The 25955-nt window shown below is 60.6% G+C and overlaps 1 protein-coding gene across 1 annotated transcript in view; it reads right to left on the reverse strand.

The window, feature by feature from the left end:
* COL16A1 (collagen type XVI alpha 1 chain) overlaps positions 1-25955 on the reverse strand; it is a 93801-nt gene that overhangs the window by 40406 nt on the left and 27440 nt on the right. Inside the window, exons 10-29 of the mRNA XM_077837680.1 lie at positions 19747-19797; positions 18587-18631; positions 16558-16593; positions 14813-14839; positions 14507-14569; positions 13840-13881; positions 13640-13684; positions 12712-12747; positions 12243-12305; positions 11283-11327; positions 11089-11184; positions 10692-10730; positions 8106-8150; positions 6609-6644; positions 5870-5986; positions 4909-4944; positions 3694-3729; positions 3375-3494; positions 2276-2320; positions 1761-1796 (exon numbers count right to left, since the gene is read on the reverse strand). Coding sequence (XP_077693806.1) covers positions 1761-1796; positions 2276-2320; positions 3375-3494; positions 3694-3729; positions 4909-4944; positions 5870-5986; positions 6609-6644; positions 8106-8150; positions 10692-10730; positions 11089-11184; positions 11283-11327; positions 12243-12305; positions 12712-12747; positions 13640-13684; positions 13840-13881; positions 14507-14569; positions 14813-14839; positions 16558-16593; positions 18587-18631; positions 19747-19797 — 1059 coding nt within the window. The remainder of the gene's footprint in view (positions 1-1760; positions 1797-2275; positions 2321-3374; positions 3495-3693; positions 3730-4908; positions 4945-5869; positions 5987-6608; positions 6645-8105; positions 8151-10691; positions 10731-11088; positions 11185-11282; positions 11328-12242; positions 12306-12711; positions 12748-13639; positions 13685-13839; positions 13882-14506; positions 14570-14812; positions 14840-16557; positions 16594-18586; positions 18632-19746; positions 19798-25955) is intronic.

Consider the following 25955-nt stretch of genomic DNA (forward strand, 5'->3'; position numbering starts at 1 on the left):
TCCTGCAAACCCACACATGTACACACACCCCTATGTGCATACACAACAGGCCCCTGCAAACCCACACGTGTACACCCACCCCTACGTGCATACACAACAGGCCCCTGCAAACCCACACATGTACACCCACCCCTACGTGCATACACAACAGGCTCCTGCAAACCCACACATGTACACACACCCCTATGTGCATACACAACAGGCTCCTGCAAACCCACACGTGTACACCCACCCCTACGTGCATACACAACAGGCTCCTGCAAACCCACACATGTACACCCACCCCTACGTGCATACACAACAGGCCCCTGCAAACCCACACATGAACACCCACCCCTACGTGCATACACAACAGGCCCCTGCAAACCCACACATGTACACCCACCCCTACGTGCATACACAATAGGCCCCTGCAAACCCACACATGTACACCCACCCCTACGTGCATACACAATAGGCCCCTGCAAACCCACACATGAACACCCACCCCTACGTGCATACACAACAGGCCCCTGCAAACCCACACATGTACACACACCCCTATGTGCATACACAACAGGCCCCTGCAAACCCACACATGTACACCCACCCCTACGTGCATACACAATAGGCCCCTGCAAACCCACACATGAACACCCACCCCTACGTGCATACACAACAGGCCCCTGCAAACCCACACATGTACACCCACCCCTACGTGCATACACAACAGGCCCCTGCAAACCCACACGTGTACACCCACCCCTACGTGCATACACAACAGGCCCCTGCAAACCCACACATGTACACACACCCCTATGTGCATACACAACAGGCCCCTGCAAACCCACACCTGTACACACACACCTACGTGCATATACAACAGGCCCCTGCAAACCCACACATGTACACACACCCCTACGTGCATACACAACAGGCTCCTGCAAACCCACACATGTACACCCACCCCTACGTGCATACACAACAGGCCCCTGCAAACCCACACATGTACACACACCCCTACGTGCATACACAACAGGCTCCTGCAAACCCACACATGTACACCCACCCCTACGTGCATACACAACAGGCCCCTGCAAACCCACACATGAACACCCACCCCTACGTGCATACACAACAGGCCCCTGCAAACCCACACATGTACACACACCCCTACGTGCATACACAACAGGCTCCTGCAAACCCACACATGTACACCCACCCCTACGTGCATACACAACAGGCCCCTGCAAACCCACACATGAACACCCACCCCTACGTGCATATACAACAGGCTCCTGCAAACCCACACATGTACACCCACCCCTATGTGCATACAGAACACACCCCTGCAAACCCACACATGTACACACACCCCTATGTGCATACAGAACACACCCCTGCAAACCCACACCTGTACACACACACCTACACGCACACACGAGAGGCTCTTGCAATCCCAAAAGTACACACACCTATGCGCACACACAACAGACCCTTGCAAACCCACACATGTAGACACACTCCTATACGTGCATGCAACAGGCCCCTGCAATCCCATACACACACATTCTCTGTGTATGCACTCGGGACCTCCTGGTGATCCGATCCATGTCTCTGTCAACCCGCGCTCTGCACGGATTCGCTGCATTCACAACACTTTACTGACGCTGCTCTCAGGTGCCTCGGGAGCCTCTGCTGTGGTTGCCAGTGGGGCAACGACTAGCTCCCCACAAGAGGGCGCCCCACCCAGCCCTAGGGCATCCAGCTCCTGTACTCACAGGTTTGCCAGCCGGTCCCGTCTTTCCGACCTCCCCCTAGGAAGCAAAGCAGAGAGCGCGGGTGGTCAGACCCAGAGGAAGGGAGGGAGGAAGACAGTGACCACACAGACCCAGCCCTGCAAACAAGCGCAGGGCGAAGAGGTTCACAATGCCAGGAGTTTAGGTTTGGTGCGTCCTCAGCCTGGTTCAGGGCGCCACCAGAAAGCCGCCGGTTGCCAAAGCTAGGTCGGGGAGGCCCAGCTGGCAGAGTCCCCTCCCCAGCAGGGAGATGTGGCCCCTCGGTGCTGCCCGCGTGGGGCAAAGGGAGCAGGGCAGGGAGCCAGGGTAGGGCCTGAGAAGTTTGGGGCAGCAGTGAAGGCAACATTGTTATCCGCAGTGCAAAGAGAGCTATGGGGAAGGGCCAGGCAGGGTTTGCTGTAATGGATCCAACCTCCCACCTCCAGGGTTTAACCCTTCGCGTTCAGAAACCCTCCACCCCCAGGGGAAGCCGCAGGCAGAAGGATGAGGGGACTCACCTGCTGCCCCTTGGATCCGGCCAGCCCAGGGGCCCCGGCTTTACCCTGCAATCCAAGCAAAGAAACCAAGTTACCCATCCAGCAGGAGGATCCCAAGGAGCCCAGCACAGCCTTTTGCAAACCTGGAGAGTGGGGAGCCCCTAGGAATGAGCCAGGGAGGGAGCAAAGAGTTCATCCCCAGCTGGGCCAAGGCAACAGGGAGGGAAGGGGAGAAAAGGGGCACCAGGTGCCAGGCTTCTTAAGGTGGTGGGGGGAAGAGGAAAGGGCAAGAGGCTAAAACACCCGTGGGGATGGGGGCATAGGCCCTAGGGGGTTGGAGCAGAGATGAGGGTAGCAGCCAGGTTTGGATATGAGGCTCTCTGGGGTTGGATTTAGGCCCATCTTTGCAAGGGAGGAAGCTCAAGAGCTTTCCCCTGAGCTGAGACCCCTCATGGGCGTGACCCGCCCTGCAGGACCGGCCTGCGTCCCCCGCTCTAGTGACTGGTCCATGTTTTCTACAGCTGCTTGCCAGGGGACTCCCTCCTTTGGCTCCAGCAGTCAGAGGCCCGAGATCTGAGCACAGATGCTTGGCGGGATCTGACCCCACTGGGAGGCCAGCCAGGAGGCTGGCTACACACGGACCCCCAGGGGCTCAGCTCCAGTGGGTTAGTGCAGGTAGGGAGAGCTGGGGAAGCTCTTGGCCTAGTATGCTGAATGTCCCTGGGGAGGACAGGAGATCTGGGCTGAGAGGAGCCTTCTAATGACCTCTGCAGAACTGTGTGGGCAAGGCTCCTTTGGCTGTTTGAAGGCTGGGGCGCTGGGCCTGTTTCCTCCCTCCGGGCAGGTGGGGTCTGGAAGCTTTTACCATCTGACTCCACTCCCTTTCTCTCCTCCCTCACTACACACCAGGGGCCTGCAGCCTCCTCTGCCTCCCACAGGATGGGGAGCCAGATCCGCCTTCCATGCCCCACTCAGGCTGTCCCCAGCAGTGTCTCAGCCCCTCTTTGGCTGGGATCAGGCCTGCGTGGGTACATGCCCACACCCCGGGGACTCTGCCCGGCACAGCCTCTAGCCTGCCCTGCCTCACGCTCGAGACCTAAGGAGCAGGGCGCATACTCACCGGCAGCCCGATCCCTGGGGACCCTGGCTCCCCTTTGGGCCCCTCCTTCCCCGGGAGCTGGTTGGAGCTCTGCAGCATGGAGGCGAGAGCGACGGGATTGCACGACACGCACGGGGCACCCTAGGGAAGGAACCAAACGGCGCCGGGTCAGACAGGCTCCCAGTGCCTCTGCGAGCCATAACAGGGTAACCGCTGCAGGCCAGACTCGGGGCTCCTCTTCGGAGGGGTGGTGACCATCGACAGGGCCTGCGATCCGAGAGGAGAAGGGGGCCGAGGACACTAAGGATGGGCAGGAGATTTGAGGGACCCGGGCACTCACCTTCTCTCCTTTTATTCCATTGATGCCAGGGTCTCCCTGAAAGAAGCAGACACACACAGGGTGTCAGAGGCAGGATGCAAAGCCCGACGCTTGCTGCCTTCAAAACACTCTTCAGCCAGCGTTCCCAGCGGGACACTGGGAGAGAGGAAGCTGCTGCTGGAGGGTTGGGATGTGCAAACGCTGCTCCTCTCTACTGGACAGAATACGAAGTGTTCAGCAGTGTGTGTCATAGGCCCTATAGTGCTAACAGATATGGGCGATTCTCCTGTAGCTCACACAGTAGGGAAGCAGGAAGATCTGCCTTAGCCAACGACAGCAGGGCAGCAGCTGCTGACTTGACAGCTGTCCTGCAGCTGGTGCGGGAGCCTGGGTCAGTCCCAGCATAACAGATCTCTGCCCTTCTCCCAGACCAGCACGGCCGTGGACTCACCATCGACTATTACAGACAAATCGAAGGCTTCCCCAGACTAGGGAAATGTGCCCAGGGTAACTATAGGGACATGGCTACGTTGCTGGGGCAGATGTGCTGCCCTGGTGCACGAAGGGGGTTGGCATCAGAATGACTTTCCCCCGTAATTTGCCGGGGGTGCATTGGTGGAGCCACATCAGTGCAAAACCCCTCCAGTATGGAGGGAACATTAGTTTCAGACCCTCTCCTTCACTGTGGGAGGGGTGGAGAAAGACCATTCTGAATTCCGCTCCCCCATCCATTGCCCTCCTCTTGGGGGAAACCCAGCAGTGCCCCAGCTCCCTGCTCCTATCCTTCTGAGAATAGAGCCAGAGGGACGAAATGCTCAGGGTCCCGCTGACCGCCAGATCTGGGGTCGGGAAGGAATCTTTCCGCAGACCCTGGGGTTTTTTTTCCGCCTTCCTCTGCAGCATGGGGCACGGGTCACTCGGAGGGGCGGATTCTCCGTAACTTGACGTCTTTAAATCCTGACTGGAGGATGTCAGTGACTCAGCCAGAGGGTCCGGGTCTGTTACAGGAGTGGGTGGAGGAGATTCTGCGGCCTGCCACGTGCAGGAAGTCAGAGGAGATCATCACGAGGGTCCCTCTGGCCTTAAAGTCTCTGAGTGACAGTCATTGCCCTGGGGGTCAGAGCCCTGCTGGGCCAGAGGGGCCCCCAGCACGGCCCTCGCTGCTCTCCACGGGCAGACAGGAAATGCTACAACAGCACGGCTAGAACCGAGGCGTCAATTCTCTGAGGCACCCACCCTGTTGCCTTTGGGTCCGGGGAGCCCTGCCTTGTCCTGCAGGGGGGAAAACAAACAGGTGAGACAAACAGAAACGCCCTGCGGCTGCACCTCGGCCAGGACTCCAGGCTCAAGCCGGCTGCCCTACACCCCGAGCGGTCGCCGGGACGCGTGTACATTGCTCCATCTGGTACGGTGCTTCCCGCTCGAGGCTACACTAAGACCCTCCCCCCCATCAGTGCTCTCTGCCCCCCGAATGTCCCACCGGCCCCTCACTCCCATTGCATCTGCTGGCCTCTCTCCTGGAGGGGAGCCAAGGGGACGCCCCAGGGGCCCATCGCAGGAGCTGGATGGCGACTCATGAGCAGGATCGGGAAGGACCCTGCAGATGGAACCTGGATGGATAATGGGATGGCTACAGTTCGGGGATGGGAAGATTAAGAAGTGGGATCCCAGGCCCTCCCCCTGAGTCTGCCTTTATGGTATCAGCTCTGGGCTGGGTTGCAAGCCAGGAGGGCTGATTCCCTGGGTCCTGCTGACTTGGGGGTCCAAGAGCTGAGAACAGGCAGGAAAGTTTGGGCCCGATCCTGCCTCTAACCCAGACCCCAGCACAACCTCCTCCTTGACCCCATTACCAGGGAGAGCAAGGTTGGGGGAAGGCTGGGCGCAAGGCCTATCCATAGTCCTAGGTGACAGTGTGGGGCGGGGGAGACGGGTGTGCCCGGGGTCATCTGGGGGTAGTGCAGGGGACCCTGGTTTGCATGAGGCCGTGCTCTAGTTAGGCAGCCAAACAGGGAGAGGTAACACCCCGGCAACTCAGTGCACGAGCAAACACCACCTCCTTCCACCACCCCATCCTTGCCCCCACCCTCGTTTCAACCCTCCGCTCCCCATGCATGGATGTGGGGACGGTCACCCGGCTCCCGGCACAGAGGGCGCGTGGGTTCTCCGCTCAGGGGCACGGCAGCGCGTTCAGACTCACCGAGAGCCCCGCTTTCCCCGGCACTCCAGGCTCTCCTTTGGGTCCCGGCTTTCCCGGGAGGCCGACAGCATGCGTCATCCCCACAGGGATGGTGGGGCAAACTTCGCATGGATCCCCCTGTGGGAGAGAGGAGATACTGAGACATGGGCCATGGCCCCGGGGGCCCTCGAGTTTTGTTTTTGGGAGCCGACATTGCATCCACGCGGGGTGTTGACCCCGCGATCCCACAGCACAACTGATGTAACAATGGACCTGGCCCAAACCACCCTGAGCTTTGGACCCAGATCCCAACCTTGGACCAGCACCAGGCAAGCCAGTCAGGATCCCTCAATAGCCCCGGGGCAGGGGAAAACCGAACGTAGGCCAGAGCAGGGTCGGAGGATGGGGCAGCTTCTGGCCAGAGATTCAGGCTCTGAGGGGTCTTTCTGGGCAGCACCCAAACACTCAGGACTGAATGGGACAGAGAACCCAGGCAGGGCTCAGAGAAGCTGGCTCTTGAGTTCCTGGTCCTTCGTGCTGCCTGGATCCACTTCATCTCACCCTCCTTTCCCCAGAAAGGGGCCTGGAGTGGGGAGGCAGCTCCGTGGAAGGTCTCCGGCTTCTAAGCTTCCCCTAGCAGGCAGATGTGGGAAGGCCCCACCTTGACCCCAGAGGCAGCTGCCTCATCTGCAGAGCCCCATGGTGCACAGAACAGAAACCAGCCCCCCTGCCCAGCGCCAGGCCCCTGTGTGGTACCCACCTTGTCTCCCTTCAGGCCTGGGACCCCTGGCTTGCCCTGTGTGGGGGGAGGGAAGATGCTGGTTAGCTTAGGCCGAGCTGCTGAGCAAACCCAGTCCCAAGGCCTGGGCTGCAATGGGATAGAGGGCAGCAGCCAGACCCTGCCCCGGATCAGCCCGGCAGAGCGATGGGGTGAGCGTCACCAAATCCAGTCTAGTGTTGTGCAACCAAAGGAACGACTAGGTGTGCAAAGCCTCCACACAGCTCTGCCAGTGCCCCTCAGTCCTGACCCACAGCTCCCTGCTGCCCCAGCCCTGAGCTCACCCACCCCCTCCCCAGCCAATGCCCTTCAGTCCTGACCCACAGCTCCCTGCTGCCCCAGCCCTGAGCTCACCCACCCCCTCCCCAGCCAATGCCCCTCAGTCCTGACCCACAGCTCCCTGCTACCCCAGCCAATGCCCCTCAGTCCTGACCCACAGCTCCCTGCTACTCCAGCCAATGCCCCTCAGTCCTGACCCACAGCTCCCTGCTACCCCAGCCCTGAGCTCACCCACCCCCTCCCCAGCCAATGCCCTTCAGTCCTGACCCACAGCTCCCTGCTACCCCAGCCCTGAGCTCACCCACCCCCTCCCCAGCCAATGCCCCTCAGTCCTGACCCACAGCTCCCTGCTACCCCAGCCAATGCCCCTCAGTCCTGACCCACAGCTCCCTGCTACCCCAGCCCTGAGCTCACCCACCCCCTCCCCAGCCAATGCCCTTCAGTCCTGACCCACAGCTCCCTGCTACCCCAGCCAATGCCCCTCAGTCCTGACCCACAGCTCCCTGCTACCCCAGCCAATGCCCCTCAGTCCTGACCCACAGCTCCCTGCTACCCCAGCCCTGAGCTCACCCACCCCCTCCCCAGGCAATGCCCTTCAGTCCTGACCCACAGCTCCCTGCTACCCCAGCCAATGCCCCTCAGTCCTGACCCACAGCCCCGGGCTCTCCCCAAGCAGCTCTGCCAATGCCCCTCGCTCCTGACCGGCAGCACTCCGTTGTTTCAGCCCCAGGCCCCCCAGCCCACTCCCAATGCACTTCCCTCCTATGCCGCAGGCCTGAGTCGTCTCCACACGGCTCTGCTGATGCCCCTCACTCCTGACCTGCACCCCCTCTCCTTGCCACGGCGGTGCTGGGCCAGCCCCGAGCAGAGCTCCCCCATGACACGCAGGAACGTGTGCGGAGCAGGTGGCCCCCCAATGGGGAGCGGGCTGGGCTCAGACGTTCTGGCCTTCCAGGCCCAAGAGCTAAACTTGAACGCAGCTCTCCAGAGGAGAGGCCGGGGTGTGAGCAACAAGCCACGTGTCTCACGGCCAGGGAGGGTCACAGCCGGGGGGCCTCTGCACCGAGATACAGGCTGTCCCAGCCCTCGCCCTTGGGCTGGGCTCACGGCCCATTTCTGCCTTCCCCACCCAGCCCGGGCAGGCAGCCACACGCCGCCCCCCCAGCCCTCCAACGCCCGCCCCGCCTCCATGCTACTTACGGGCTTCCCCGTTGAACCTCCGGGTCCAGGAGATCCAGAGTTACCCTAGAAACAGAGGCCAGAGAAACACAAACAAACTGAGCGGGGCCAGGGGCCTGGGCTCTGCCCAACAGCAGTGTCGATACCCCTAGATCCTACCCTGTCCCCTGCTCGTCCTGCCCCGGGCCCCTGCCCACCGCCCTGCCGATGCCCCTCAGTCCTGCCCCGGGCCCCCTCCCACAGCCCTGCCAATGCCCTGGGCCCCCTAACCACAGCCCTGCCAATGCCCCTCAGCCCTGCCCTGGGCCCCCTGCCCACCGCCCTGCCGATGCCCCTCAGTCCTGCCCCGGGCCACCTGCCCACAGCCCTGCCGATGCCCCTCAGTCCTGCCCCAGGTCCCCTACCCACAGCCCTGCCGATGCCCCTCAGTCCTGCCCCGGGCCCCCTGCCCACCGCCCTGCGATGCCCCTCAGTCCTGCCCCGGGCCACCTGCCCACAGCCCTGCCGATGCCCCTCAGTCCTGCCCCAGGTCCCCTACCCACAGCCCTGCCAATGCCCCTCAGTCCTGCCCCGGGCCCCCTGCCCACAGCCCTGCCGATGCCCCAGGCCCCCTACCCACAGCCCTGCCGATGCCCCGGGCCCCCTGCCCACAGCCCTGCCGATGCCCCGGGCCCCCTGCCCACAGCCCTGCCGATGCCCCGGGCACCCTGCCCACAGCCCTGCCCTGTGCACACTAGAAAGCCCTGGTGTTGATCAAAGTGAAGAACGAGCTCATTACACTACATAAATCACCAAGCCCCCCGCACGCCTTCTGGCGTCACCATGGAGACGTGCTAATCACAGCCTGGCGATGGAGCAGGGGCCTCAGGCCCATTTGGGGACAGGGAACAGCAGTGGGCAGCAAGGTTCCCTGGAGAGGAGTCAGAATCCAATTTCCACCCCATCAGCAATCCCCCAGGACCCCAGAAGCCCTGCCTAACCCCCAGGGGGGAATCCCAGAGCATCGGCCAGACCAGCCGCCCAGTTACTCTGGAAATAGCCCTTTCCCCCGTGGCAGGATGGGGATGGATGCAATGGGCAGCATCACACACACTGCCAGGAGACTCCCGCTCCTCCGAAAGCAGGCAAAGGTCTGAGCCTCCGGCCCGCGGGGAACGTTCTGCCCAGCCAGGCCCGTGCACTGGGACAGCGAGAAGAGGCGCGGCTTGAGCGATAAACCTGCCTCTGCTGGGCCTCTCAGACAGACAAAAATCCCTGTAAGAAACAGCAGCCCGCCATCCCCCCATTGCCCCTCTGGGCTCCCTGCTCCAGCCTCCCGCACCTTTCGCCCAAACATCGCACGGCAGCTGGGAACCTTTTCATCGCACAAGCAGGGGAAGCAACCGCCAGTGCAAATACCCAGCCCCCTTCCGCCACGGCTCAGGCTCACGGTGCCCTGGAGGAGCGGCACGGGGCAGCGCTCGGCCCTCTGCTGTGCCGCCCGGCCAAGGGCACGAACGCCCAGTGGTGCTTGCTGCACCGCCCCACAGGGAGGGTCCCGGAGTCGCGGTGACACTCCACCAGCTGGAGCAATCGGAGCCTGGGGCCCTGCTCCAGCTCGCTGCCCCGCACGCCAGGGAAGGGAGGGGCATGGTGCCACATCAGCACGTACGAGGCTCTCTCCAGCCTGGAGCGTGGGATGCTGCTCCTACCAGGCGGGGGCTGCTAGGTGTCTACCCTCTGTGAGTTCCCAGCCCATGGGGCAGGAGCAGGGGAGGGAGCTTAGAGCCCATGGAAGTCAGGGGAGAGAGTCAGGCCCAGAGGTGGGCAAGCTCTTCCCAGGTCCTGGGCCCAGGCACATGACAGACAGCCCACGGACTGGACAGAAGGGGCCAGTGCAACCCATGTGCACTACGGTGAGATGCGCCTAGAATTACCTGAGAGACTGATGCCAGCACATCTTAACCCTGGCCTCAGCCCCCCTGCTCCTGGGCTCCAACCCTGGGCTCCACCCCCTGCTCTGCCAATGCACCTTAACCCTGGCCTGTAGCCCCCCTGCCCCTGCCATTCCAACCCTAGGCTCCTTCCCCTGCTCTGCCGACGCACCCGAGTCCCAGTAACGCCTCCTGGATTATTCCTTATTTCCCTCCGGGGTGCGAGAGGGCAGCGTGCAGTAGAGGAGACGCTTGGGGCACAGGCTGGGCCGGAGAGCAAGGGAAGCAAAGCATCCAAGGGGGGGGGGCCACACAGCACCTTGCTGCGTCCCAGTAGTAAGTGGGTCCCTGCTCTAGCAGCGAACACGGGGGCATCCTCACGGGTCCCTTGTGCTCACTGCCGCCCTGACAAGGGAGGGGTCGAATCTGGGCCGGTATGAGTCTGGCCACCGAGTGGTGAGGGAAGAAAAGTCTGACTGGCCTCCGCAGGGACACGAGACCGGGGGGGAAACAGGCAGCAAGGTCAAGGGTTTAAACCAGAGATGGGCCCCATTCAGGACAACTCTCCTGAGCTCGGGAGAAGATCAGAGTCGGCTCCAGACTTAGCAGCTGTGGCTGTCTGAAGTTCAAGCTCATGCCCAGGTCAGACCTGACCCCATGGGCACGCTGGGTCACTAGATGCGGCTGCACTTACTTTTTCTCCTTTAGGACCTGGGGGGCCACCGGGGTCACCCTGAAATTAACGAGAGCGAGAGAGAGAGAGAGAGAGAGAGCGAGAGAGAGAGAGAGAGAGAGGTCAGCGAGTTCCCTTCTAGATGGAGCTGGCACACCCCAAAGGAGCAGCCAGGCCTCCCCGCAACCTGCTGAGCAGTGCGTCAGCAAGGCGGTGATATGCCCTCAGCTCGCCCATACAGCAACAGAACGGCCTGAAATTCCATGCGGCCCGTTGACCGACAGGATTGTTGAGGCCCGGCTCACTCTTGCAGAGGCCAGCAGCCGTGAACAGCAGACGCCCCAGGAGGGAAGCTTCTGCAGACCGGACAATGTGGAGTTCAGGGAAGTGAGGAGAAGCAATGGAACCAAATCCTTACTGTTTTCCCTGGAAGTCCTCTCCCTGGGGGACCTGGTAACCCCGGGGGGCCTGGCTCACCGGCTAACCCCTCGGGTCCAACGAACCCCGGATCGCCCTAAAATACAAACATAGCTGTGAGCCTGGCCTCTCCATCGGCACAGCCTTCAAAACCCCAGTCACAATTCCCCCCACCCCGAGCCCGCAGCACGGTACCTTCTGTCCCTTCGGCCCCACCACACAGATCTCTCCAGGCCGGCCCTAGCAGGAGAAGGAAAGCAGGGGTTAGAACATTGTAAGCGCTTTGGGCACCATCTTTCTCTGCTGTGTTTGTACAGCACCTTGCACAGTGGGGCTGTGACTGGGACTCCTAGGTGCTACCATAATACACCTCATCAATAATCACAACAACGAGCTCCCAGAAGGTGTCCCACAGGCACCGAGCAGTGCACGGCCCCTGGCACAGATCACAGCATGAAACTGTCTTTGTCCTTTGCCATTAAAAAATACGGGTTGATCCGTTTTCTAGGGCTTCTGGGGCTCCCAGAGAAATGCATCAAACTGATCCTAAAAGGAAGAAGGAGCCATTGTATCCTCTCACGTATACACAGCACCCTCTATCCTGAGGGATCTCAAACCTCTTTGCCATATTTCGTAAGGATCACTCGGCCACTCGTGGAATGCGGCCACCTCTGGGGTGGACTGTGGGAGCTGTTTTGCAGCACCCAGCAACACCACTCAGCAGTGTGGCACGGGATGTGAAGAATCCCTCCCCCAGCTGAGACAACAGGGAATTTAGGGAGGTGGAATATGACTAGGCAGCTGGGAATTTGTGGGATCTTGATTGAACACAGGCCCCCAGGGCTGCAGATTTACTTCTCCTCTACAGGGAAAGCCCTCTTGTGCCTGAGCTCAGTCATGACTCAGCGACCCATTAGAGCCGCTGGGTGCTCTCAGAGCCCTGCAGCATCGCTGGGTTGGGACATCGTCACCAGCTAGAACAGGGAGTGGATGCAGCAGAGACGGTAGGAATCTGAACGTCTCTCCAAAGCTAGCAAGGAACTGGGAAACCACAAGGAAACTCCTGGGAAAGCGCCAGCATATGCTGGATCCCGCAGCCCCAGGGCAGATTGAATAAAAGGGGAGAGGGGACACACGGTGCAATGAACAACTTACGTCGCGCCCCGGCATCCCGGGATTCCCTTGGACACCTCCATCTCCCTTCTCGCCTTTCTGCCCCTTGAGAAGCAATCCAGAAAACTGCACATCAGAGGAGAATCCAGTGCCCTGGCTGTCCCTACTCCTCAGACCCCGGAGCTGCCTCTGCCCCACAACCTCCTGCATTGCCTCTTCTCACCCGCACTGGGAGACGGCAGCCTCCATGCCCCCCAGCTCACGGCAAGCACCGTTAGCACATCGAGCATCCCTGTTCCCTCTCGCATGCCAGCCCCTGGCGCCCTCCCTGCCCCTTTCCCCCAGTTCCAGACCTTGCTTTTCCCAACCCCTTTTCGCCTCCTGGGCTCCTCTCCCAAGCAGGAGGAGATGCCTTCCTGCAGAAGAGCCACCCACTGCAAAGCGGGGAGAAGCCTCCACCGGGACCTTCCCCTCCTGGGCCCTTGCCCTGCCGACTGGGAGAGCGAGTTACCTTCTGCCCATCAGCTCCGGTCGCTCCTGCTAGGCCCTGTTTGCAATAGAAACAAGGTGGTTAACCGGGCCTCTGCCTCCGCTTGGCCATTAACGCCCAGCCCCATTCAGGATTCACTTTGCAGCAGAGCACTCAGTGATGCGCCCCCTGGATGCACAGAGAGTGTCACTATGCCCCCCCCAGGATCCGGCTAATAAATATTTATCTCCCATAAGATAAATTTGGCCACCACAGAGCACAACATCTGAGCGGCATTTATTAGGATACGGGAGGATATTAAGCCTTGGCAGGGCTGAGAGACAGGGGGGAGAGGGGAGGCAGATCTCTCCTGGCTGCAAAGAGAGGGAGAGTCACAAGGAACTGGGGGTCAGAGCTGAGCCCTTGGACAAGATAAAGGGGGTGCCAGACACCGCTGGTTGTGACGTTCAGGGCCAGATCCTGAGCTGGGGTAATGGCACAGCTCTGCTCAAGTCAGTGGGAGTGGCGCTGGCTGTAACTCCCTGGCTGGAGTTGGCTTATTGACTCCGATGAAGTTGCAAGCAGCATTTGGCCCAGTATATTCCAGAGCCGTTTCTGGGAGCAGGACCAGATCCTCAGCTGGCGTAAATTGGTGTCACTCCTTTGACATTTTGCCCATTTACACCCACTGGGTCTACCACTGGCTTTCAAGACCTCATCTAGGTCTAGGTGGCCCCAGTCAAGCCCCTAGTGGAAACAGGCTCCCCGAAACGGTGGCCAAGCCGGAGGCGCTGCACCCCTGGTAGGGCTGAGCGGTGGGTACTGCTGCAGGGAGCCCCTGGGCAGCACGGCAGAGAGAGGCCGACGGGGACAACGCTGACCCTCTGTCGCCAAGAGGGAGGAGAGATGGCACTGGGAAGAGACAGGGGGGCAGTTTAAGGGGCCAACCATGCAGATAAGCTTTACTCACCAGGTCTCCTTGCTCCCCCTTCTCTCCCTTCGGCCCCTCCATGCACTTTGGAGAGAAAAGGAACAAGGGGCGAGTTAGAAGAGGGTAGTGCAAGGCAGCGTGCGGTGCCAGGGGCGGCCAAGCCCCCCGGTGGGGGCGGCCAAGCCCCCCGGGGGATGCCTCCCCCAGGGGACTGCCCGGAAAGGAGAGAGGTGCCTCACCTGCAAGGGGCCGTCGGGGGAGCTCTGGACGCAGTCCAAGCCCTGCGGGAGGAAGGGAGATGCTCAGAGGGAGGAAGGAGACGGGGCTGCCTGGGGCCGGGCTCGGGAGGGGTGCGGAAGGCAGAAATGTGCCCTGCACGGCCAGGAAGTTCCTTTGCCATCGGCATGATAACGGGCCAAGCTCCCAGGCTTTGCGGCCTAGGCCCACCCCTGGCTGCAGCCCCTCTTGGCTGGTCATGGCTGGAGGCTGGACCTCCCCTGCACTGGGAGAGACCCCCAATCTCTGGAGCAGGCCCAGGCCCCGTGGAGGAGTCCGATACAGACCGGCCTCAGGCTGCTCATGTCACCATCCCCCGGGGCACCCAGGGGGATTAGTGGGTAGAGAGATGGGAACCGGGGGCCATGGGAGTAAGGGCCGGGTGGGGCACAGGGTGGGGACCCAGAGCCATCCCACCCGGCCGTCCTGCACAGGAGAGCGTCACACGGCACGGGGCTCAGCCAGCCGGCACATGAGGCGCCTGGGGAAGCTCCCCGGCGGGGCCGTGACACAGCAGCTGCCAGAGGGGATTCCCAGTGTGCACATGGCGGCCATCTCCCCAGATGGGCCCGTCGCCCCCCAAGCTGGGCGGCTGTGTCTCCTCGCACCGGGCGCATCGACACCACTCACGCGCTCGCCTCTCTCCCCCTTCGAGCCGGATGTCCCAGGGAGTCCGCGTTCTCCTTTGCCCCCCTGCAGGAGAGAGGGGCAGTCCCATGAGAGGCATCTGTGTTGCACAGGGGAATACATGCCCCCTGCAAGTGCACACAGCCCCAGACGCACACGGACGAACACGGATGCAGCATGTATGGACACACACGGACAAACACACGTGAATACCTCTGCACGCTCGTGCACTCACTACCAACAAGTGGGTCATGCACAAGCGGGACGGAGCTGGGCTCTGTCTGTCAGTCAGGGCGAGGACAAACTTACCTTGGGGCCGGGGAGACCAAGTGTGACCTGCACAAACCAAAATGAAACTCATCAGTGCAACCTAGTTGTCTCTCAGCTGAGCCACCCCAGTGAGGAGGAGGAGGGGGAGAGGAAGCGGGGTGGGAGCAAGGGATGGGTGGAAGGAGAGGGACAAGTCCCGTGTCCTTTTAAAATCATTCAGGGCGACAGTTCAGATGGAGCTCTGGCTCCAACCTCCGGTCCCGGAAGCACAGGTGACCCCAAGGTGTCCCACGCCACCCTGCCTGCCCATGGAAAGGCTTGTGGTATCTGTCACATGCCCCCTTCAGCCCCAGTTCAAATCCCCACTCCACTGGACTCTGGCTGCCGTGCTGGGGGGAGCTGGGCGCAGCAGATAAAGGGGACTAAGGAAAGACACAAAACTGCTCTGGGTTTTATCATCCGAGTGTCCTCCATAAATTCCTCCAGCTGGCTGACAGCGCCCACACTGGCCTGTCCTACAGGCATGGAGGGTGAATATCAAACAGCTGTGAGCTCTGATCCCTTCTTTCCCTCCATCAGAGCTCCTTGTGCCCACGCAGCTGCTACAGGAACCTTGCAGACATCTGGAAGCCATCAGCGCTCTCCCCCGGCCATCCAGCTGTTCCAGGGGATATCGGCCAGAGAGAGGTGGGTGGGTTCTTTGGAGAAGGCAAAGGGGCCAGAGCAAGGTGAAGCTCCAGCCACCTGAGGAAGGTAAGGTCAGGTCCTGGGGGAGCTCTGGAAGGCTGGGTCCCAATGGAGCCAGATGCTGCCGGGAAGACTGAAATTCAGTCCAGTTTCGGGGCTGCATCTCCCAAAGCGAAGCTGTGACTCCGAAGGGGCTGGGAGCCAACGGGGAGCGAGGGATCTGAGGAGCTAGCCCTGCCTTGCCACAGCCCCACTGGTGGGAGACGGGCCAGAGCCAGGATCAGTAACCCTCCTAGCCTGGGGCCTCCAACCCCACCCTCACTCTTTTGGCAGGCTGGCCTGAGCACGATGAACGAGACGGGCCTGCTCCAAGCCCTGCCTCCATGCAAACCTCAGGTCACTCCTCGGAGGGTCCTTCCAGGGCCCTGTTCTCCGGCAGCTGTCCTAGAGACATAAACCCCTCGGAAGCAACGCCAGTCCTGCGGCTACCAGCCTGGGGATGAGCAACTGGGGCTGGGCGTTCCCTTCCATGGAACTCCCACCCCACCCTGAGGGGGTCCAGGTGGGAGTGGATCGGCTATAATGCGTGGACTGTTTTTCTCTGCTGTTACTTGGAGATATACCGAATCCAGTGGCCGGTGCGCTGCCGTCTCACCAGTCCCCAGAGCGACAAAACGCCATCAGAGTCGCAGCTCTATGATTTCCACCGCAAGGAGCACCTGACACCGGGACAGACTCAGCCCTCAAGGCAGACTCTGCTTGGGAAAGCTCTTGTGGCTTCCACAGGGCAGGAGAGCTGCAATATGCAGCTGGGCACCTGAGGCATGGAGAGGCTACGTGACTTGCCCAAGGTCATACAGGGAGTCTGTGGCAGAACAGGGAACTGAACCGGGGTCTCTTAAGTCCTAGGCTAGTGCCCTACTCCCTGGGACATGCTTCCCGTCTCCAAAACTATTGTGTGGGTGACAGCACGAGAGAGAGAGAGGGAGAGCGCGCACTTCTCTTGCCACTAGACACTGTCATGAGACAGCTGCCACTGAAACGCCCCCACCCAAAGCCCACCGGAAGCTCCAAGAAGCAGCAGCCCCTTGACTTACGTTGGTGTGCGGGGCTTTCTGGGGACAGGGTGGGCACTGCAAGAGAAGAGGAGAGGACACCGGCAGTCAGGAAGCAGGAGAAACCGTTCTGAACCGCGACGGGGATTTTTACCGGAGGGGGGTTGAGGTTGGCCGCCCTGGAAGGGCATCCTGCAAAACCGCCTCTCACCAAGGGCTCATGTCCTGCCCCCTTGCCGCACTTAGCTGCACTCTCCATGGCATCAGTGGGTCTAAAACCTTCCCGCCCTGCATCTGTTTGGAGACCGGCATCCAGACCGCTCCCCACAGGGCTGTTGTGGGTGACCGGGCCAAACAGGCCCCCGGTCCCCGGCCATGATCCCACGCGAGGCTGAGCAAGTGCCATCAGTGGGGCTTCGAGCCTGCAGGATTGAACCCTTTGCATGGCTGACCCCACGCCAGTAAGACAGGCTGGTGCATGTGCAAAACTGAGGCCCTGCAAATCCCGCGGGCTCCGTTGGAAACTGGGCCCCCAAAAGTAAGTCCCAGGTGATCTGCCGTGTGGCCTAGAAGGCAGAAATTGGCAGGAATTTGCTTTTGAATGGCATGGCGCCAACCCTGCAAATCTCCAGGTGGGTGCTGCATGGCCCACCACCCCCCGCCCCCCACAGCCACCTCCCGGCTGCTGCCTGGCACTTATCCGGGAAGTGCCCGCTGCCTGCTCCATGCTCAGGATGGTGGAATTAACCAGTCAGTGGCTCCCACAGGTAGAGGACAGGCAGGTTAGCTGTGGCCCGGCGCGTGAGACGTTACCATAGCAATCAGCGAATTGGGGACCGCCCAAGGAGTCGACACTCAGCATGTAGCAGGGTGCGCCAAGCCAGCAGGGCAGGAGGAAACCTGGGGCACCATGGTAACTGCTCGCACCAAGCATTATGGGGCAGGATTTTATCCCCAATGTGCAGGGCTGCTCTGAGAAGGGACTCGGAGCCAGGCTGCGCAGGTCCTCTGCCTCTGTCGGAGCCGTGGTGTCAGATGTGAGCAGCTTGCAAATGAAAGGCCCCACACCCATCCAGGGATCTGAGAGTCAAGCTGGGTTATTCCTGCCTCCGACACAGGACCCACTGGGAAAGATTCTGGAGCCTGAATTCTGCCCTGCGCTAACCCGAGCAACTCAGTGTGAACGCACCCACCCCCACGGATGCCCTGTGTGTCCACACCTGCCTGTGTGACTGTGCCACAGATGCCCATGTTCCTGCCCCTGCCAGTTGGGCAGGATCAGGTATGTCCACCTGCCGGCTTGTGCTGGTGTGACAGCACCATGTATGTCAACACGCCTCCCCAGGCACACGCCCCCCGCATGGCAGAGATGTACAAACATCTCATTTCCTGAGCCTTTGCCCCCAGCCCTGCTGCTGGTTAATTTTTTAAGGGGGTGAGTTAAGACGAAGGGCTGGGGTTGGCAGAAACACGCTCTCTGCTTCCCTGGTAAAAGCACAGTTTGCAGTTCTTCACCCCCCCACCCACCCACTTCCCCTGCTTTTCCATGAAAGCATGAACACTCCCACTCCCCGAACGCGGAGCTGGGATCCTGCCATGGCTGCCCGCCAGGGGGGCTCAGGAAAACCAGCACCGTGGAGCAGCAAGAGGACGGAGAATTCGGACGTTTCGACAGCCACGGCTTCCACCTCCTATCTCCTCTCCCGGCTGGCGAGGTTCTGGGAGCTGCCAGCCCAGGCCTCACGGGGGGATTGTACGTGTGGGTTTGTGGCTCCCCACATGTTCCTTCAGCCAAACCAGTGGCTGCGAAATGCTCCCTCTGGGCTGGCCAGCTCCTGCCGGGATGCAGCTGGTTCTGAGCCAGGCAGACACCGGCCACAGAGGTCCCTGGGCCCAGCCCGCTCAGAGCCCCATCCCTTGCTGGGCCCAGCCGGAGTCTCCTTCCCAGTTCTCACTCGGCCAGGCTCCAGTGGGCAGGCAGAGAGGAGAACGGGCCAGAGCTCACCACAGACGTCCCCTGCATCCTGCACCCAGCTGGAGCATTGCCCAGCCCTGAAAAGCCTCAACCTACCTCACTGGCTGGCTTGTGTGGCTGGCCCCGTGGGTCTCGGTAGCCCTGCAGGGGAGCAACCCAGAGAGGAAAGAGGTGTGACAATAAAGCAGGCTGCCTGTTCCCCTTCTCTCCAGCTGGGGGTGGGGGGACTAATGCCGGGTGGGGGGGGGGGGGAAGATGCACCAGTTCTGGCGGCTGCAGCCGTGTCTCTATCACAGGTGTACTTGAGCTGCTTCTCCACCAGCATGTCCAAGGCCTGAGGGGCTGGAGTAACACGGCCTGGGGCCCACTCCTGGTCCCCCACGCTCCTCCCGCTCACCTCGGCGCGGCCCCAGGGCAGTTACTCCCGTCCTAAGCGAGAGCAGAATCGGCCGCAAGGAGACCAGGTCACGCTCTCCCCGTTACTAAAGCTCAGCTGGGAACGCCCAGCGAGGGGGACCCCTGGGACCACCTGCCTGGGGCTCCCAGCCATTGGCCCCAGCAGCAGGAACGGCGAGACAGGGAGTTGGGCTGGCACACTGGGGCTGGGCGCGTCGGACACCGGAGGGGCCAGCATCCCCTCTTGCCTGCCGTTTTGGATGCACTTGCTAGTTCCAGCCAATGCCCAGGGAATGCTGGAACAAGGAGGCGCTGAGATGCTGCTGGGCTCCCTCCAAGAGGAGCTTAGACCAAGCGCGCTGAATCCAGACAAACTGGGGGTTGATTCACCCTGTAGCCTTGGCAGCGAGAGATGAGGCCAGAGGGCAGCGGGAGGGCAATGGAGCAAGACGCCTCCACCCCACCCCGTCCAGAGCACTCAGGGCTTCCCTCCGTCCAGGCCTGGCCGAGGAATCCTGCACGAGGAAACGAGCCCTTGGGTGCCAAGAAAAGGCAGGGAGGTGAGGCAGCCCCGGATGCCAGGTGGTGGTCCAGGCCTTGTGGCTAGCAGGAGCCCTGCTTGGCAGTGATGCAGAGCCCCACTGTGGGGCTGGCAACCACCTGGCTAGCCTTGGAGATCAAGGTGTTCGGTGTGCAGGAGACCGTCTGGGAGGGTGACTATTAGGGAGCTGGTGGGGGGTCAGTCTGGGAGCAGCTGCCAGAGGGCTGCAGAACTGGATGGATCCCAGCAGGGTTTCACCTCAGCCCGCCCCAGCCAGGCAGCAGGACCCGCCCAGCCCTGAGTGCCCCCAGCACCTCACCTTTCCTCCTGGCTGGCCCTCCACGCCGACCTGCCCAGATGCCTTCGCTTCCTGGGGAGAGAGCAAAGCAATGGGCACATTATAGAGCCTCCTTCCTCCCACGCTCCCTGCCTCCTGCTGGTGGGGATCCAGGATCAAGCCCCGCACTTAAGGGCAGCTGCTGGGATTCCTGACACAAGAGCGAGGCCCCGTCTGGCACAGAGGAAATGGCCAGCTTTGGCCACAGCCTGAGGTCGGCCACCTAACAGACTTCAAGGTGGCAATTTTGCATCAGAAAAGCTTCAAAAACAGACTCCAATGAGAAACGACTGAGCTTGAATTAATATGCAAACTAGATCCCATTAACTTGGGTTTGAATAGAGACTGGGAGTAGCTGGGTCATTACCTGTATTGAATCTATTTCCCCATGTTAAGTATCCTCGCACCTTCTTGTCAACTGTCTAAATGGGCCATCTTGATTAGCACTACAAAAGTTTTTTTTTCCTGCTGATAATAGCCCATCTTAATTAATTAGCCTCTTACAGTTGGTATGGCTACTTCCACCTTTTCATGTTCTCTGTATGTATATATAAATATCTTCTTACTATATGTTCCATTCTATGCATCCAATGAAGTGGGCTGTAGCCCACGAAAGCTTATGCTCAAATAAATTTGTTCGTCTCTAAGGTGCCACAAGTACTCCTGTTCTTCTTGCCAGGTAACTCAACCTCCTGCTGGTCCTGCAAACATGGAAGGAGAATGGGGTGGGGGCAGGGGGGCTCCTTGCTCACATCTTGGAGGATGCTAACAAAATCTGGCCCCAGGCTGCTGGTCTGGGGACAGGCCCTGAGCCCTGCTTCCATCCAGGAGGGGATGGAGGCTCAAGAGACACAGCAAGAGAGAAGCTCCGGCAACGTCTGTTCGCTTTTGCAGTCCAAAGCCATGTCTCGGCAATGCAGATTCTCTGACCCTGCATCCCCGGCTCTGGCTGCCCCCGCCTCCCCAGCTCCAGCTGACACCTACCCCCAGACGAGGCACTGACAGGGAATTGCTCGCTTGCACACCATGCCCTAGTGTTTACCTGGGCAGACAGCAGGGGGTAGAGGAAAATACCGGCACCCCATGACCTGCCCTCCAGCCTCTGGACTGTAACCCCATCCCCGCAGCAGGGGTCCTGTCCAGGCAATGGCACTCCTGGAAATGGATGCCAGGCAACATGGCACCGGGGCCACGCAGGGGCAGTGCCAGATGGACCTGGGCATTATTTCATTTGCACCTTTGTACTGAGCGCAGGTTACGGTCAGCTCCATCCAGAGCCCTACCCCAGCCGCTCCTCCCCTCACGTTGGGCTTTGCCACCAGAATTCAGCCATCCCCATGTCCGGCTGGAGAAAGCAGGGCCAGATGCTTGGACAGACCCTCGCGTGGGCAGACATCCCCTTTGTTTCCCGGCCAATCCGTCTGTCTCCACCGGCTCCGCAGGAAACGGCCAAGGCCCGGAACATGCTCCTCGGCAGGAACAGACTCTCCACTTGTCTGCAGAGGGATGTTTTCCCCCTTCTCCCTTTCCATTGCTCCCTCCCTGGCTTTGGCCACCGCTCACCCTGCCAGCAGTTACGCTGCTCCGCCTGCACCAGCCCCCTCCTCTTCCCTCTGCCCGAGTCACCCTCCCCGAACCTGGTGGCCCCCTTGCTGCTAAGTCTTCTGGACGGTGGAAAATGCGATGTGGGGTTTTCAGGGGGCGAATCAATGCGGCTGTGTTTTGCTCAAGGGGAGCGTGGGCGCCGTCTGTGGAAAGCCAGGGAGGCCCTGGTGCGGGGAGAGGCGTGTCTGAAGCGATAGGGACGGCGGGGCTGGAATTTATTGCTCGGGCCGTTTGTATTTCGGAGCCCACGGCAGGCCGCAATGGGTGGGGGGGGGCATTTGGGTCCGTGTCAGGGGACATTTGTCAGGGTATTAATGGCTGAAGGGTGCAATATGCCCCATACCTGAACAGGCCAGTCACTCTGCCAGCCCTTTTCCCCACTCTCTGCCCATTCCTGCTTCACACCCAAATACCCCAGGCTCAGAGATTCATGCCCTATAGCCAAATCTCTGCCCCACGAGCGACATGCCAGAACCCCTGGCCAACTCCCCTGCTCCCACCCAGAGCAGATGTATATGACACTCTGGAGCCCCCCAGTGGAGGCAGGGCCACATATGGAAGTTGGTCCTCCCTCAGGGGGACTTTTCGAGACCCTGTCCAGCCCTACGTTCCCATGAGCCTGCTCCAGCCGTGGCTAGCAACATGGCGCCCTTTAAGCTCACGCAACAGGGGCTCGTGCTTTAAGGCCTAGAGTTCTCAGGTTCAACCCTCGTTGGCAGCGACCCAGCCAGGGCCTGGCGCTCCGTGCCCTGCGTGCCGCTCCGCCGTGGGACGGAGGTGCCCTGTCTGGGAGTGTCCCCAGGCCCAGACGTGTCCATTTGCATATCCTCCCCGCTGCTCAGCCTCCTGGCGCTAATTCCATAATTGCTTCCCTGAGCTGGGGCGGGGCAGAATACCATTTTTCGGCTTTCTCAGTAAGTCAGGCCTTGAAGCCAGCGTTACAAAAAGCACCAAGTCAGACGCCTCTGTCCTTTCTCCGCCTAACAGGTGGGGCAGGGCGCCTTCCCAGACCGCAGGGAGCAGTGGAGGCGGTTGGGAGCTATGGCCTGTGACGGCAGCCCAGCTGTGGACAGACTGGGCACTCGGAGGCGATTCAAGGGGCTGGGGGAGGCTCCGGGGTCAGGGACAGGTTTGTTCCTGACACATACTGGTGGCACGGGCTGAAACTCAGGGCCGGCCCCTCACCTGGTGTAAATCAGCCCAGCTCCAGAGACTGCAAGGAAGCTACGCCGATTTGCACCAGCTGGGGATTTGGCCAGTTAGACTCGCAGGAGTCACGGTTCTGGATCAGGCTATTGGTCCACCCAGGCCGATGTCCTGCCTCCAGCCCGGCTGGGGTCTCAGGTTCGAACAGGGGCAATTTCCCCTGCAACGCGCACACACCCTTCCACAAAGCACGTCAGCTGTGGCCCATTCAGCCCTCTGCCTCCCAGCCCACACCAGTGCGATGGGGTGATGGTGGGGGGCGAGGCCGGGACCCGGGGACTGAGATTCTCATTTCTTTTTATTTTCAGTCTCCCTAACGCTAGCCCCTGGCTCCCCGAGCCATCCCGACTCCAAGCAGAACCCGGTCCTAACTCCCTCCAACACTGCTTTGCACGGGTGCCAATCCGGATTCTGGGTGGAACAAGGAGGAACCAGGCCTGCTTCTCCCTTGCCAAGGCAAGACGGGGGAGCAGGGCAGGTGTGTTGCACTCAGATCCAGGCAAACCAGCAGCAGAGCTAGGCTGGAAAGCAGCTTGGCAAGACTTGACCGGAAAAGCCAAATGCTGGAAAAATGCACCTCGTTAGAGACCAGGCGACCAGAGCGAACTCCAGCCGTCCCACCCACTCCAGCACAGCTGCCCACCCACCGAGCGGTTGTAACCCACACACCTTCTGGGTGTTGTGTTCTGTCCCATCTCGTGGCACCGAGGCCACTTCAAGAGAGTTCAATGAGTCTGCTCTACAGCCTTAGCAATCAGCCAGTCGGCTTTTAGCTCATGCGGTAGAAGCTCATGCGGTAGAAGCTCATGCACTAAGCTCCTGAAGTCCCTGGTTCGATCCCAGTCGCCGACGACTGGGGGGGATCTGTCGGCGTTACACGGTGACCTACACAAAAGGCTCCTGCGGGGTTTCTGAGAGCTTCAAGCTCCCCGAGCACCTGCTCCCGCAGCCCATGCCATACAGCGCTGGAGCCAGGGAAGGATACGAACCCCGCAGCTCATGCTCCCGGCTGCGTGAGCTGGGCTCCGCGCCCATCTTACATGGTGGCTGCAGTGCAGTTTCCTATTGCCCTTGGCAGCTGTTTGGGGCAGGAACTGTCTCTTTGTTCTCTTTGCACAGCTCCTGGCGCCGTGGGGGCCTGGGCCGTGGGGAGGGCTCCTAGTGCTACGGCAATACAAAGAAATAAGAAGTGACTGGAGCAAGCTAAGGATGCCCCCCTCCCCACCCCAGTACTCTTACCCTGTTTCCTCCACTGACCCCCGCTGGGAGGCACTGGGAATGGAGTAGCTCTGAGCTCCTCACACAGCCAGCGCTCCTGCCCCGCTCCCTGCAGCACCCCCTCACTGGAATAGGTGTGAGCTACCCCACAGCCAGGACTCCTGCCCTGCTCCCTACAGCGCCCCCTGCTGGGAGAGGCTGAGATGATTACAGCTGCACTGACAAGGTCAGGTTTTCTATTGGCGTCGGGGCTGCAGCTCCGTAAGTGGGTCAGGAGGCCAGCACGGTGAGCGCCAAGGGCATTTCCCCCGCCTGCCAATGTTCCCAACACATTTGCTACCAATTTAGGGATTGTTTCCGCCAACAGCTCTTCCTGAGACAGGACGTACACCACAAGGCCCCTCATCCGAGCCAGACCCCTTTCGTCAACGCGAGAACACTGGAGGAGCCCATCCTGCACGCGCTGCTGGGCCTGTCCCATCTCCCCCCTTCCACTGCTGGGATAGGAGAAACATTATCCCGTAATGTGGTTTACGTCAGCCCCAATCTGGTGACGCGCCCCTTGATTTCAACACCAAAACCGTCCCTCGTTTCTGTCTGCCACGCTGCTGGCAAGGCTCGGAGCAGCAGGAGCTTGGGAGCTCTTGGCAACCCAAAATCCTGGACCTGATTCTTCAGTTTTGTGCTGCTCTGGGATGTAGCCCTGAGCGAGACCCTCAGAACACTCCCTGCAGCACGGGAGGGTCCCTCGAGCCTGTCTAGAGCTGGCTGGCAGAGGGAGTGTGTTGGGGGGTGTGGATGGAAGGAGCAGGTGGGGTGGGGCTAGGGAGTGCCAGCATCTGCAGCAGACTGCTCTACAGCTAGTTTCCACTTCCCAGGCCCAGAGAACAAGTCACAGCAGCCCTGGGGTGGCTCTAATTGACACGGAGGGGGCTGCACTGGCCCCCAAATGGGCCCATTTCTTAATACCACTTCCGTCTCCACCTCTACAAGCACAGAGAGACTCGGGGCCAGCTGGGGCTGGGCAGACTCATGTCACCTAATGACACAGTGAACGCTACAGGGCAGGAGGGACGGCGTCCACCCTGCACGTCAGGGGAGGCCCCTCTGGCGTGGGGAGGCAGAGCTGCTTTGCCACACGCCCGGTCCCAGCTGGTCACGGTTAAAGGCACAGAGCCCCACAAAGGAGGGTGGGAGGCACGGGCTCCCTGGTCTCACAGCCCCACACAGGCCTCAGCTGGCCTAGGGAAGATGAAAAATAAATGGTTGGCCACAACCTCTGAGGATCCAGAGTGCAGAGCTTTCCAGCAGCAGGGTGGAGAGATACACACAGCCGGGCGTAGGGGGCGGTGGTTTTCAGGGTCGAAGAGGCGAGAGGGTGAGACAGAAGGGAGACCAGGAAAGAGATGGGGCAAAAAGTGACAAAGGTAAAAGGAAACTGGCCCTTTCTTGGATCCTGTCCAGTTGCCATTGAGATGTTTGGAGCGCAGCCCTCGCGCTCTGCCGGGGATGTAGCAGGGCCGGTGAGCACGTGCCCCCGCACGCCGCACTGTCTATCAGGGCAACATTAGTGAAAGCAACCAGCAGAGCTGCATTGTTTCACTGAGCCTTTTAACTCACACCCTGCTGGGTCTCTCCAGCTGCACCTACTGTGTTAGCCATCAGAGAGCGCGCTGGCTGCTCTGCTCCGCTCCGGGGGATTAGAGGGGGAATGGAAAATGGTGGGATAATGGATCAGACAGCGTTATGTGCCAGAATCAAGCTGGTAAGAGCATGATTGCACTTGGCGGAGGGAGGGGGGTGAAGAAAGGAAGGAGAGAAAATCAAAGAGATTCACAGAAAGAAAGAAAGACATCTAGGCTCCATTGCAGGGGGTAACTGACCATGCCCCTCCGTACCCAGTGCACCCCCAATCAGCCAACCCTGCTTGCTCCCCTAAAACGTCTGTATCTGCCCCCCCACCCCAGCACATCCCTACTTGGGATGCTCAGCTCACGTCCCCGTGTCTCCTGCAGGCAGAAGCAGGTTTGACCTGCTCATGTTCCCCAGTAAGAGAAGCCAAAGACACCCGTTCCGGTTCCCTAATCTCATCTACACACACACCATCTGTTGTCACTGCTTAGCCTGGCTTCACACTCTTCTTACAGCTATTTCAACCCACC

Source organism: Eretmochelys imbricata, chromosome 19, assembly GCF_965152235.1.
Source record: "Eretmochelys imbricata isolate rEreImb1 chromosome 19, rEreImb1.hap1, whole genome shotgun sequence".
Lineage (NCBI taxonomy): Eukaryota > Metazoa > Chordata > Testudines > Cheloniidae > Eretmochelys > Eretmochelys imbricata.